The following is a 13,073-nucleotide window of genomic DNA, read 5'->3' on the forward strand; positions in this document are numbered from 1 at the left end:
ATCGCTGCAAGGACGACAACAGCCGAGCCATAACAATGTCTGGAACTCAGCGCGTGTCCTGCGCTTTGACAACCCCAGCGCGTGGCTATGATCAACACTGGCGGCATATAATCGGCTCCAGATCACGTGGCCGCTTGTTCTGGCTGCGAGTTGAGGGGGTGAACGCTGCTCGTTTTTCTATAATTTTTTTCTGGGACTTCTATTCCGTGGGGTAAAAACGAACGCGTGTTTCATAGGTCATTAACGTTAGGGATCCGTTTTAAGCGGTATTTGCGCAAAGTACAAAAATTGTTGCATCGCTCCTTTAAGTTATCTGATGAAGAACCCCATGAGCGTAAGCGCCTGGCTCCGTAACGTTCCGGAGTCATACCGAAACCTTTCACGTGTAACACAATTGCCCAGCAATTCGCTACGCATGTTATTTTTTGTGCTTTTCTTTCGCCTACTTCAGTAGTGTTACGATATGGGAGCTGAGTCTGAATTATGATATGAATCAGCTCTATTATTTTGCAATACCACCAATATAGATGTAGTGTTTCTTTTTATCAGAGCAGGTAAAAGTAAAGCGATCTCCGTTAGCAGACACTAAGATAATCTAATGGAGACTCGAACCTTAATTACCCTTGAAATGACCTATAGGAGTTCTGATAAGATATTCATTTGCCCATGGCACAATAACGTCGATTTCTTTCTTTCCATCCTGCTAATAAAAGGCACTCTTAGTGGGGCATCTTCTGAACCCTTCGGCGGGTGCTGTGGCATTGACAGTTGCTCAGCTGTGCGGCCACGTTCGGCGCCATGACGCTTTCTCGGCGCTTTTAAAGTTCTACGAGGTTAACTGAAGGCAATGAGGCAAACGCTCAGTGCATTTTCGCCTGTCTGTGACAAGCTTATGGAAGAATTAGTTGTCATTTTAATTCAAATTTCGCAACAATCATTGTAGTTATAAATAAATAAATCGTAAGGTACACTTGTTTTCGGTAGAAGTATACATTACAATGGCAAGTTTCTCGTAAAGGTTATTGCATTTCAGTAATCTAATTACTGGCCAAGTCCGGTCGGCCGCGGCTTTTTCTTACCTCCTGGAAGTCTCGAATCTTCTAGGCGCAGACCGATGTGCCTCGAGGCACACCACTGCGTTTAAGGGCCGCTCCATTTGAGGCGGACCACAGCCCCAGTGGTACACCTCAAGTGCAAACGGGATTTCGTCGTCCCGACGAATCGTGATTAAAAATGGGAAGCTGAAGCACCTTTCAGAAATTTTGAGTTAGGAGCGGACTTCTATAGCTTTTTCTCCCGTGGATTCAGTTGTCGCGCTCCACTCGGGCAAAAGAAAAGATAAATCGCATTTATTTCGAAGAAAAAAAATTAAATGAGCGCAGGCGATTACAGCAGTGTAGCCGCAGGGCGTGCTTCTCTGCCGCCTGTATATCTAAGGCGTCGTGGCGTCATCGTAAGCATCCCGGAGACAACTTAGTGGCGAGCAAAAGTCATTTGACACCACTGATGACGTCACTTTTGCTAGTTTTTTTTTTCCTCTCCGCTCTCCGCTTTCGCGCTCTCCTGCGCTCAGCGAGCAGCAACGGCTACGTCGAAAATTTCCTTAGCGATTACAACGCTCCTACTAATAAGATCGAAAGTCATAATTTTAAAAATGCCTACATTAAAACTTTCACAGTTTTTTTCTTCGAATTCAATAACTTGTTTCGTTTTGTTTTTCTTTAAGAAATGCAAAGCGTGACTTATTGCGTTGGCACTCGTTGCTGCGTGATTCGCTCTTTGGCGTTCTTATCAGATAATTGAGCAATCTCATCGGCTGCTGAGCGATAATAAGAGGCTCCGTATTCGCCGCGGCCTGCGTTTCATAAGCTGCGAGACGGAACCTAGCGGCCAGAACAGAAAGTTGGGGGGGGGGGGGGGGGGGGGGAGGGGGGGCAGGTTCGCTCGCCAGCTTTCTCGAGCGAATCGGATATTCACACTGTGTGTGAGTTCGTTTGAAATCACTTTGCGTGAGATCTAGAATGTAGCGAGTCTAATTACTCAGCTTAACGCAGCGCTGTTTCGGGTGCGCAAAGGCTCATTGTGATGCGTTTTCGAACGAGTGTTATTGAAATGTCAAGCAGTTTTCTAATTCCAAATTGGTCGGTCGAGTTGCACACCCAAATAATTGTAACTATGACTGCTCATCCCTTTAAAAAATCAAATTGCCCACATCCATTGTTCTAAATGGCATGAGTACCTGCACATCCAGTAAAAAACTAACGCGGGCACTAAAAAAAAAAAAATAAAAAATAAAACGAGCGCTTTTTTATAACCCCAACTTAATGTACAATGTACAATATACAAACTCACGAGAGGACTACGCTAACGTCTCTTGCCCCGTAGAAAGTGGAGTTTTGTACAGTTCAACTCAAAAAGGCTTACGACGAAGCGATAATAAGATCCAGGAAAATCTGGATAACGTAAGCCCGCCCGCATTTAATGTCAAGTTATACTTTCCAGCCCCAAAAATGCCGGGCCTTAGCGAACATATTCTTGGAGGCGCCAAGGCTGGCTTACCTCCCGAGTTTTATCGAATGCCTTATAAAATTCCCAGTTGCAGTCTCCTCTTCCACCACCGCGGTTCATTACCGGGCCTTAAAAATTGAGATCTCTAGAGGGAGCACAGGACTCTGTGCGAGGCCTTAGAAAGTCGTGGAAGGCAAATTTTGCCGATTTACTAAATATGGCAAAACCACTTGTTCGTTAAGTTGCTGGGCGTTTTTGTTTAGGCTTGTCGGTGTTAGGTTATTTTATTAGATATACATTGTGTTTAATTGCGTGCCTACGTACGCCAAATATTGTTAATGCACAGTCCTAATGTAAAAAAAAAAGATCCCTGTAGGAGTGGGCTTTGACGGCGCACTACACTGAACGTTCGAAATTATTCTCTATACTATAGCTAAACTCTTTCATCTGTGAAGCAATAATGTAGTGTTGTTGGTCGGTTGAAGAACATATCGGATATTCTAGCATTTTGTATCAGTCTTAATGAGAATATAACAGACACTTCAGCTTTGTGTGAAGTGCTGCTTCACGCCCAACTTCTGGTGCGGCAAGATGATGTCAAACCCAATGAAGTAGTGTAAGAAATCTCAGCAAAACTTTGAAATTTATCCTGAATGAACCCGACTCGTCACTAACCGAAATTGAATTTAGCTTTTGAAGCATGCTTCTGAAAATTACGCAAGAGTCACCGCAGTTATTTTTTAAATCAACGCGCTCTGTTTAACAAGGTGGCGTTTTTGTTTTGCGATAAGAAGACCACCGACGCAAAATCGAATTTTGCATTATCAACTGAATAAATATCAAGCTAGAACTTCTGTCTTAGGTGAACAAAAACGTAACCCTTTGTTTTTATTTGAGAACTTTACAGACAACGGTTGGTCCAATGCATGCTTTGTCCTTTTTATAACTGCTTCTTTTGTCCGAGTTGAATTCACGGACCGCAGCATGACCGCACGTGGCAAGGCTACAAGTGCAGCTTCAGACATGGTTAGTTGATTTACCATTCCCGTCGGTTTAGATATGAACACGCACATATTATCGGTGTGAATTGTTTAGAGCAACGTGCGCCAAAGACCTCCCCTCTGCCTCCAATTTCACGGTTTGCCGTCGTACTGCACTGGCCAAATTGTCCTTCCGAAGGGACCGACACTAGATGCCACATTTTAATTTTTATACTGAGCGTCTTCAAAATTTGCCTTTTTTATACAGAAGCGCCGCAAAATATCACATGCGTGTGGCACTGTCAGGCGAGTTCCTTTCTCTCTGCGGAAACTTTTTCAACCGTCTACGAGTCCAGCTGGTATATCATTCAGATGTTCCAGCTAGACACAACTTTATGGAAGCGCAAGGGGCGGGAGAAAGAAAAGAGGACATAAGGCAAGAGAAAAAATGATCAAGCTGCGATTTTACTAAATTCGCTGCGAAATGAGACGATTGTGTTCTGCAACGCCCTGTTTTTTTTTTTGTTTGTTTTTTTTTTGTTTTTTTTAAGTATTTGACCACCAAAGATGACCGCTCTAAGCGGGAGGTCACACTTTTGTATGCTACTCCCTCCGCAGTAGCACATCCGCGATTCTACTTTCTTGGGGAGATGAACTTCTCTCCTGACGTTCATTGACTGGTGTTTCAATAGAAGTTGTTTCTCTCTCTCTCTCTCTCTCTGCCAACCTATGCTCCCGTTCACAGCTTTCTTATGCTTATAAATGGAATGCAGGCGAAGTGCGTTTTCCTTCATGGCACTTCAAAAACCGCGAAACTAGTTGTTGTTTTTTTTGTTTTTTTTACGAGTCAAAATTATGTTCTGGGTCTGTCATTCCAGTCAGTTTCACGCTGTCAGCTACTCCGGTGTGATTGCTGTTGGTTTTGCTAAATGGCGAGCCCTGCTGCTAGAGTATGTTGACCCGCCTTAAATAAGCGAGGGGGCATGATTCAGAATCGAATGTTTTTTTTTCAAGACCCAAGTCTATAAAGTTAGTAAGCATACACCGCCGTGAACAAATCTGGTGTCTCCGTGCAGTTTGTGGCACGTCGCGCTGCAGCAATGTGTTTCGCGCGCATTGCCCACCGCCGTCAATGTCTAAGCTTGTGTGTGCCTCGCTGTTCAGGAAGCACAGGACGCCAACTTCGATGACGGTGAACACGAAGATGCTGGAGCGCGTTTCCGCTTGAGCTGCGGCCATTGAAGCAAATCTCTCGGAAATGCGGCGGACGGAACGGCCGTCGAGAAAATGTTTCTGTCCTGACTCCTTGTGTCCCGCGGAAACTCGGAACGAGCCTCGGGAGACCAGGCTGCATCCCTTGCAGTCCCCCTCTTCGATTGCTCCCGTGAGACGTATGGAGATAGTGGATGTTGCCATGCGTGTCTGCGCGCGTGCGGTGCGCACGGCTCGCGTCGAATGAGGCACGTGGTCTTACGTCTCCTTTCTAACCCCCGCTGTTCGCCCATTTTTCTTCAGATCGAGAAGCGCGTGTTGTTCGTGCAAATGTGTACACAATTCTGCGGGCGCTTGGGTTTTTCGGAAATGTCAATGACGGGGGGGGGGGGGGGGGGGGTATTGGAAGTGTGGGACATGGGTACGCTAGATGTCACAGAATAATAAATATCGTATTTTATGGACTGTAGTCCGCACCCTGTGTATATATAGTATATTCCACCGACGCAAATTTTGGCTGAATTTTTATTTTTTTTATTTTTTCTTAGGCAGTTTGCACCTGGTGCATAGACCGAACCCTTTGTCCATATTTTACTCTTGCTAATAGTTGTATGTCGTTGGCTCACCGAAAAACAGCCCTCTGTGCTAACTAATCAAACAATACGAATGTAACTCATTCTAATAGATCTCATTGTTTTCATAATTCGCAATGTTTTAGCAGAAACGAAAATGAGCGTGAATGCTCTTCATTTTGGGAGGCAATGAGACTATCGTTACATAAAAAACACCGCAGTCGCTTATTGACTTGTAATAATAATTTTACAACTGCAAAGAGCTTGTGCTTGTGCCATCAAGATCAAGCTTGATTCGTATTGTCTGCCTGTGCGCAGGACCTTGACTCACCCGCAATCGGCGGGAGCGTTGAGGGAAAAAGCAATACGCCAAGTCCCAGCTTTTCTTGTAGGCTAATGCCCGGTGCGAAACAGATTGATCTCAATAACCGTGCCCCCCCCCCCCCCCCCTTCCTAGGCGACATCCTCATTACAAACGAACGATTTGAAAAACATTTTGTATAGTCAGCACCTTTAGATGCCCACATCGCGTAGAATATTAACTTTGAAACATGAATAGTCTCAGGGCTCTAGTCTGAAAAACCCGATAATTTAAAGTAGACATTGTTTAGACGCTTGTTTTGAAATCACGGGTGAAATAGGCTGTAAAGGGGATCGGCAGTGTTTAGTTTGCGGGAAAAAGAATAAAATATTTCGAGATTGTCAACCGCAAAAATAAGAATTTATATTCATGCGAGAGATGTGACATATAATCGCATAAACTCAAATGTTTAGGCTGAAATTAAGTGATGCACGGTGACAATCTTAATGTCATTTAAACTGAACCTTTCTGGAATGTTCAGACACTCCTCTTGTATATGCAGGTTTATAATAACCCGCTGCCTTGATTAATACAAAATTGACGACTGCTGTAGTTTGTCACAAATTGCTTTTAGACTATTTGAAGTCTTGTCAACCGAAACAATATTGTAAAATAATTGTATTATTGGATTTTATCTGAGCCCACTTTCCTTACAACATATGCAACTTTTCTTTCTTTTTTTTTTTTTGTTTTTTTTACGAGCGGTAACAAATCAATTTTTTTGTTTTGTTTATATACATTCAATGCCGCTTTGGAAGTGACGTTTATTTTCATTATGCAAACTTTCTGCCAGCACATTTGATTATGCAATGAACAAATATCTCCGACCTTGATATTGCTTTTTGGATAACGAGGGGCGAGTACTCTTAAATAAGAGAGAAGAAGAAAAAGATGGGTCCTCCACTTCGTTTTCGCTTGCACACTCAAAAGAAACAGGCGTATTTTTAATGTTGCTCTTGCATGGCAATAAGTTCGAAAAGTCTCAAGGATAATATGCGAGCCAACTTTCCACATGTAAGATTGAGATGGGCTTAAAAAAAATATCAAAAATTGCCATTGGGAGCACGCGCGCACTGAATCGATCTTCATTAATCTTTAGTCAAATCTGTTTATTTTCATTTTATTTTTTACAGTCAGAGGATACAGAATTGCGCACGTTGCTTCAAGTTCAAAAACTGGACGTCGAGGGTTTCCTTTTATGTTCATGGTTTCTTATTGTGTACCGTCATCGGTGTATCTAGTGTTTTTTGTGTTGGGTCTGCTGTTCAACGAGTGGATTATGTCACGGTAATGTTTTCAACGTATTTTGGAAAAAAAAAAACGAAAAAAAGATGGAACAATAGTTTTTCGCAACATAATGTATGCAGTAGAAGCCGCTCTTCCATCGCGAACTTTCTACCATCGGTAACAACACTATGGTGTCTCGTGATCACGCGCAGTCAAAGCACGATGGAAGGCAACGAGCGCGTGCTGGAGGCGGAGCTTGTCTCGGAGGTCTTATGCTGCAACAGACCATAGGTGCCACCAGGTACTTAATTTGCGTAATATTATTCTTAAATAACGAATATTTTTGTCTTCGCATTAGCTTCTTGTGGGATATCCAAAGTGATAACAAGATGTAGAAACATCATAATACTAAAACAAAACGCCACGTCACGTGACACTTCGACGTGACGCCGTGATTAAGCGATGCCTGTTTGGATTAGGGTGTCTTTCCGACTTGAAGAACGACCCGCTGGAAGTTTTGTCATGCGAGTGTCTTGTCGTTTAGACAATTATTATGTTCGACTATTTCCTACGCGGTTGCTCCATTTTCTACATAAACGGCGGACGTTAACATTCTTGTACGAGGCATGTTTGGGCCTATTGATTAGTTACGACTTTGTTCACTTCTAAACCATACAATGAACTATAATTTTAAAAATAATTATACAATGTATTGAACTACGAAGTCATTTTTTGAAAACACGCTTACACCTCTGTGGCGCTTTTTGCGGCGAACCAGTGAATCAAATATAGCTCAAGAAATTCATATGAGCGATATGGTGAAACCGCGATCATTGCAGTCACACAAATTAGTGCTAAAACGGAAAAGTTCATCGATTATATTTTCTGGAAAACAGATTTTGAAATGTCAAACGGGATGCATCTTGTAGAGTTTTAGCAGTAGCGTAAAGTGTCTGCTGGCGTCCTCGTGCCTGAGTGTCTGCGACAACATTGGACTTGTTAAAACTCCACGTGTGGCACAGGACATTTTAACATCGAGAATGACGACACCAACAAAAACAGAGAACACAAGGGGGACAAAGAGGAAGATAATGGGAAATGTAACTTAATAGTAAGTCGTACAGAGATACTTGACTTTATTTTCAAACACCGATTTTCATCGACTGGACCGAAATCTACAGAGCGAGTTCGTTCTTATAAATTGTTTTTCCTTTGAAGAAACACACGTGTAGCGGGATTCGCCTTCGACACTAAAATTCTGTATTAATTAAGAGTATTCCTTCTAACCGAACGGAAAATTGAAAGGAGCTCGAAGCAATCCTTGACAAAGCTTCTTAGTTGCTCGTTCCGCTGCTTCGCGCCTCGGTTCAATTCTAAATTGCCGCAGCCCTCGCAGCTGCATTCGCGGAGTGTCTGGCCCTTTCTCTCGGTCAGGCACCTGGTTGCTAGTTTAAAGGTTTATTTTTATTGCATTCCTCGAACGATTTCGCAGAGGCGCGTGAGAGGCGGGCTGTAGAGGATGCAAAGGACTGTCAGCCAGGAGGGCGACGCGGGGCCGGTGCAGAGTTCCAAGGTCGCGCGATGCCCGAGACTGACGGGCTGTGAGCGCGGCTGGCGAAGAAAAGCGGCGCAAGTCGTCGCGGGGCTTCCTGGACCGCGGACGTGGCCAGGCGTCCCCTGAGGGTCCTGAGCACGTGAGCAGTCATTCGGCCGGGAAGCGGACGACGAGCGCGCAGCCTTGCGCAGCGCTGCTTACCGTCCTTGTCGTAGTGGCTCCAGACGTCCATGAACTGGCTGGCCGTCAGGTTCTTGAGCTCCCTAGTCTTCTTGTCCCTGAACTGGCGCATGAAGTTGGCACTGCCCTTGCTGCCTGCCTTGATGCCTTCGGCCATACTGCTTTTGCCGGGCTCTTTAGCGGACGAGAGATAACACAGCACGAGGTGAGTTGGTGCAGGTAAGGAAGATTGGGGAGACGTTTCAAGGGTCGTCTGGGAAAACGAACGGACGCTCGCCGGGTTTCTGGTCTCGGGTCACGGCAGGGGGACGCTCGCGTGGAAGGGCGCGCTCAAGCTGGACCCGTCCGTCTGACTCAGTGGGGCTCCTCTCTGCGCGGTCGTGCTCTTGGCGGCAAGCTGCGGTGAAGGCTGCCGGCTGCTTCGGGAGACCGTCTGCGTTTGGGAGTCTGCATCTGACGGGGACGCGCACTCCTGGCTCCGCCGGGGGGCGCTCTCCTCTGCGCAGCCGCAGTATCGACCTGCCGCTCGCCGACCCACCTGCTGCCGACGCCGCCGATTCCACTGGGCTGATATCGAGAGTTGCGTTTCTCGGCCTCTCCGCAGGTCGGGCTCACCGCCGGGCCTCCTGGGGTCTCCCCGAGGCCTCGCCTCTACCTGTTTGCCACCGGCAATGCGCCACTAGGCGCCTGAGCAGGCGCTTGACTTGGCTCGCGCATCGGCACACAGGCGTCAAGTCCAAGCATTCCCACTCAGAGGGTCAGGCGATTCGAACTCTCCGAATGACTCTTTGGAGCGTGTCGGGTCTCGCGGCTCCTCGCTGTTCGGGAAAACTCGGGCGACTCTAATATAAAGAAAACCGCGCCTGAACGCTTGGCGAAACAATCGATAATTAGCGATGAAGTCTCGTTTACGACAGTTGGACATTTGTCTCACCGTTTCACCGAACGACGTTTTAGCGAATGCCACTGCTGTTGCCCCACACGCGTGGAAACGACTTCGACAAGCTAAACTACTGGAGCTGGTCTAAGTGGACTAGGCGGATATGCTCTCTTCCCTCGCAAATATTACGCACCTAGAGGTCTGTATCGTCACCTGCAAGCAGTAGACCGTTCTTCACCCCCCGAAGTCGGCACTTCGCTCCGACTAGTTCGATATGCTTGCGAGGCTAATAAAAAAAGAAAAAAAAAAGTAAAACTAATGGAATTGATGCGCTCGCCTGTTTTACATATTTCGCTCCGCCGGAATTTCCATCGTTTCCGAAGCCCTCTCGGCTACCGTACATTAAGCGTGTACCGTTAATAGGAACATCTACATTGAAGGCCAGTGGGAGGTCTGGCAGTCTAGCCGAAAGAGTGCCGCCGATCACGCTTTCACATGGTTTCGCCACGGTTTCGACTTTCAAGTTTCGACAAAACAGAATAAATATATTCTGTTTCGCTTGAATTTCACCCGCAGCCGAAGCTATAGACCAACTCAACCCACTGACGTCACTGCGGTGTGACGTCAGTCACACCGCAGTGGCGTGACGTCAGTGAGTTGAGTTTCTCTCGATACGCCACTGCTGTCGGTATTGCGCATGCGCAGATGCTTCAACTCCTACCGAATTCGGTTTTTGCGCAAGCGCAGTGCCCGCACCTGGTGCGGGCAAAGCGGGCTTGTTTATAAACAATGCGTTGGGTGTATAGGCCCCTTTCGAAATTCACGTGCCGATTATTAGAAAGTCGCAACCACTGCACAATGGCGGATATCTGCATCGAGGAACGTGCAAGTCATTCCACAAGGTGGCAAACGGCGGAGCGCGGCCAAGACTACGAGGCGACGAGTCAATCAAGCAGCGTCGAAAGTTTAACGTTATGGCGCTCAACACCTTTTTTTTTGTGTGTGTGTGTGTGTTTTTTCAGTAGGCCGTGACGTTGACGCTTTCGTTCGCAATTGTGCAGGAATTCCAGAGGCCCTAAACTCTGGAATACATTTTAGCGCTCAAAAACAGGGACAAAGAGGCGAGAAACAGACAGCACAGCGCACTGTGCTGTCTGTTTCTCGCCTCTTTGTCCCTGTTTTTGAGCGCTAAAATGTATTCCAAATTCCAAAACCAACTAGCCCAACAATCTGCCCTAAACTTGTCAGACACAAAGTTGGAGCCGAAAGTTTGCGCAGCGCGTCGATTGGACGTCGGCGAAAAAAGCGCGAAGTCATCGTCGTGATAGGCCAATCGGTGCGCTCCGTCAACTTCGGCACCAACTTTGTGTTCGACGAGTTTAGAGACCCAGAGCTGCCAACAGAAGGCGGTATTTCGAAAGGGGTCTATACACTCCGTGCGACGCGACTGGCGCGCCGCCGCGCGGCCGTTACCGAAGGTAGGCAGTGAGAACCCCAGAGAAAACGAAACCGAAACCACGCCGCGTACGTCCGGACGGATTGAGGTCGGAGCGGTGCGGTTGTGCTGGGTTCACAGCATGAAGTGCTGCCGGTGCTGCATCATTAAGTACTTCAATAGTTATGCTTTGTATCTCGTGGGGATATAGTTCCGCAGTTTTTAACCTCGCCGATGTTTTGTAGGACAGCGACAACGATGGACCCGCGATGTACGACCCGAGAAATTTGGTCTCCCAATCATGTCTGCCACTGTGTCGGACCGGCTGACATATTCAACACTGCCGCTTTGCGCTCTGCGTTTGTTTTCGTACCAGTAACGCTTACATGCGTTAGCGCCGATGGAACGAACTGAAACGCCATCCCGCACACTCGCGGGTATGCAGTGCCAATTTCGTTGGGTGAATGCCCTCCAGAGAAGTTTCGTCCCCATCGTACGTGTCGGTGATATTTCCGGACAAGTATGGCACGCAATCTGTACTTCATGAAGAAAGATTCGAACGGTAAAAAAAGTGACATATATGAATCTAAGGAAAACTACAATGAAACTCGAAATCACTGGAGAATCGACGTTTGAGTAGGAAGTTTATGTGGTGCGCTTTCTTTTTTTATCAGCCTTCTTTTGGCTGTGGAAACGCTGACTCCCCGAGTTCTGTAGGCAACATTTTTTTGCTCGGCTTTAGAGCGACCTATCGCAAAGTTGTTCGAACTGGAAGTACCGTCCACTGGTCCCTTCCTACCTGTAAAGTCTGCGCCTCCTAGGATGAGTGGTATTATCTTGACAGACTTTGACTGTCAAAACCGGTTCCCATTTAGCTACGCCGCCCAAAATAAATTTCCGCCTGGTTTCGCTATGCCACCTCTTCTTGGTGGCGGCATAAGTGTTGCCTGAAGTTACGGGCATGTAAAGTACCTGTGTGCCGAAAATCAGCACCTCGCACTGCAGGTTATTTCACAACAGCTGACCGCAAAAGCCTTTGACGGCCACACCGTGTGTTGGCCGGCAACTTTGTTTTCTCGGCTATGGAACCACCTTTCGTAAAGTTGTTTCAATTGGAAGTACAGTCCACTAGTCCCTGCCTACCTGTAAAGTCTCCACCTCCCACGACGAGTGGTATTCTCCTTACAGCCCTTTCATGGTCAAATCCGGTTCTCAATGAGTTACGCCGCCCAAACCAAATTTCCACCTGGTTTCCCTATGCCACCTCTTTTTGGTTTAATAAGTGCTGTATCGTGTTAGTGTCAAGTCCAAGCACCTGTGTGCCCAAATCTGCACTTCGCAGAGCCCGGTTATAACACATTTTTGGTCCAATATTGGATATCCCGTACAGCTTTATTTCTTTATTCGTCAGAAACTTAACTTTCACACCTGCTGTCTTAATGAAACTTGGCACACTTCGTGCAGAAACTTAGTGAACATCTCACTCGCCTCCAAATATCATCATTCCAGCAGTCCTACGTTTACAGCGACGACCGAAACAAATTTCCCACTCAGAGCAATTACGGCATCGGCCGTCTTGCTTTTCGGAAAATTGTCCAACCACTTTTTCGGCCGCAACTAGAGCAATTATCCCTAATAACGACTCAAACTCAATATATAAGAAGTGGAGAACAGCTAGATGCCTTTCTGCCCCAGCACTCATGCAACGTCACCCTCAACGTATCGGCTCAAAAAGGAAAAGTTTCGTCCGTGCGCGCTTCCACCGCCACAGCTTCGCACGCGGAAAGGCGCCGCAGGCTGCTGAACGCGCCTCACTGCCGAACGCCAGCTCCTCCGCTAGCGGTGCTACGCGCGCTTTTCAAAGCGCCCCCTATAGACCTTTTCAGAAAAGGGCTGCTGGCCGGTTTCATTTTCAGTGTTTGTGCGTATCGCGCGTGATTTGCTCGCTTTCCGAAGCGACGCACACGCGCGTGCTGAGCTGTGGAGATCGCACGCTGAGCTGTGGATTTGTAAGCATTGGAAAGGTCTATAGTTCCCGCACGGAGTGTATAGACCTTCACAAAAATCACCTTCTGCGCGCTACCACCTTTGTCTGCTGGGTTGTGGAACGCCTTCTGAGCATGAGCTGTTGATCTGATGTGCGGCATGGCTCATCACCTGGCC

General features: G+C 46.8%; 1 protein-coding gene across 1 annotated transcript in view; it reads right to left on the reverse strand.

The window, feature by feature from the left end:
- Nucleotides 1–9,069, reverse strand: part of LOC8027192 (calbindin-32) — a 204,137-nt gene extending 195,068 nt beyond the window's left edge. Inside the window, exon 1 of the mRNA XM_040504192.2 lies at nt 8,617–9,069. Within this exon, the coding sequence (XP_040360126.1) occupies nt 8,617–8,752 (136 nt within the window). The 5' untranslated portion in view covers nt 8,753–9,069. The remainder of the gene's footprint in view (nt 1–8,616) is intronic.
- Nucleotides 9,070–13,073: the final 4,004 nt, after the last annotated feature.

The sequence above is a fragment of the Ixodes scapularis genome, unplaced genomic scaffold, assembly GCF_016920785.2.
Source record: "Ixodes scapularis isolate PalLabHiFi unplaced genomic scaffold, ASM1692078v2 PGA_scaffold9__187_contigs__length_104089568, whole genome shotgun sequence".
In the NCBI taxonomy this organism is placed as follows: domain Eukaryota; kingdom Metazoa; phylum Arthropoda; class Arachnida; order Ixodida; family Ixodidae; genus Ixodes; species Ixodes scapularis.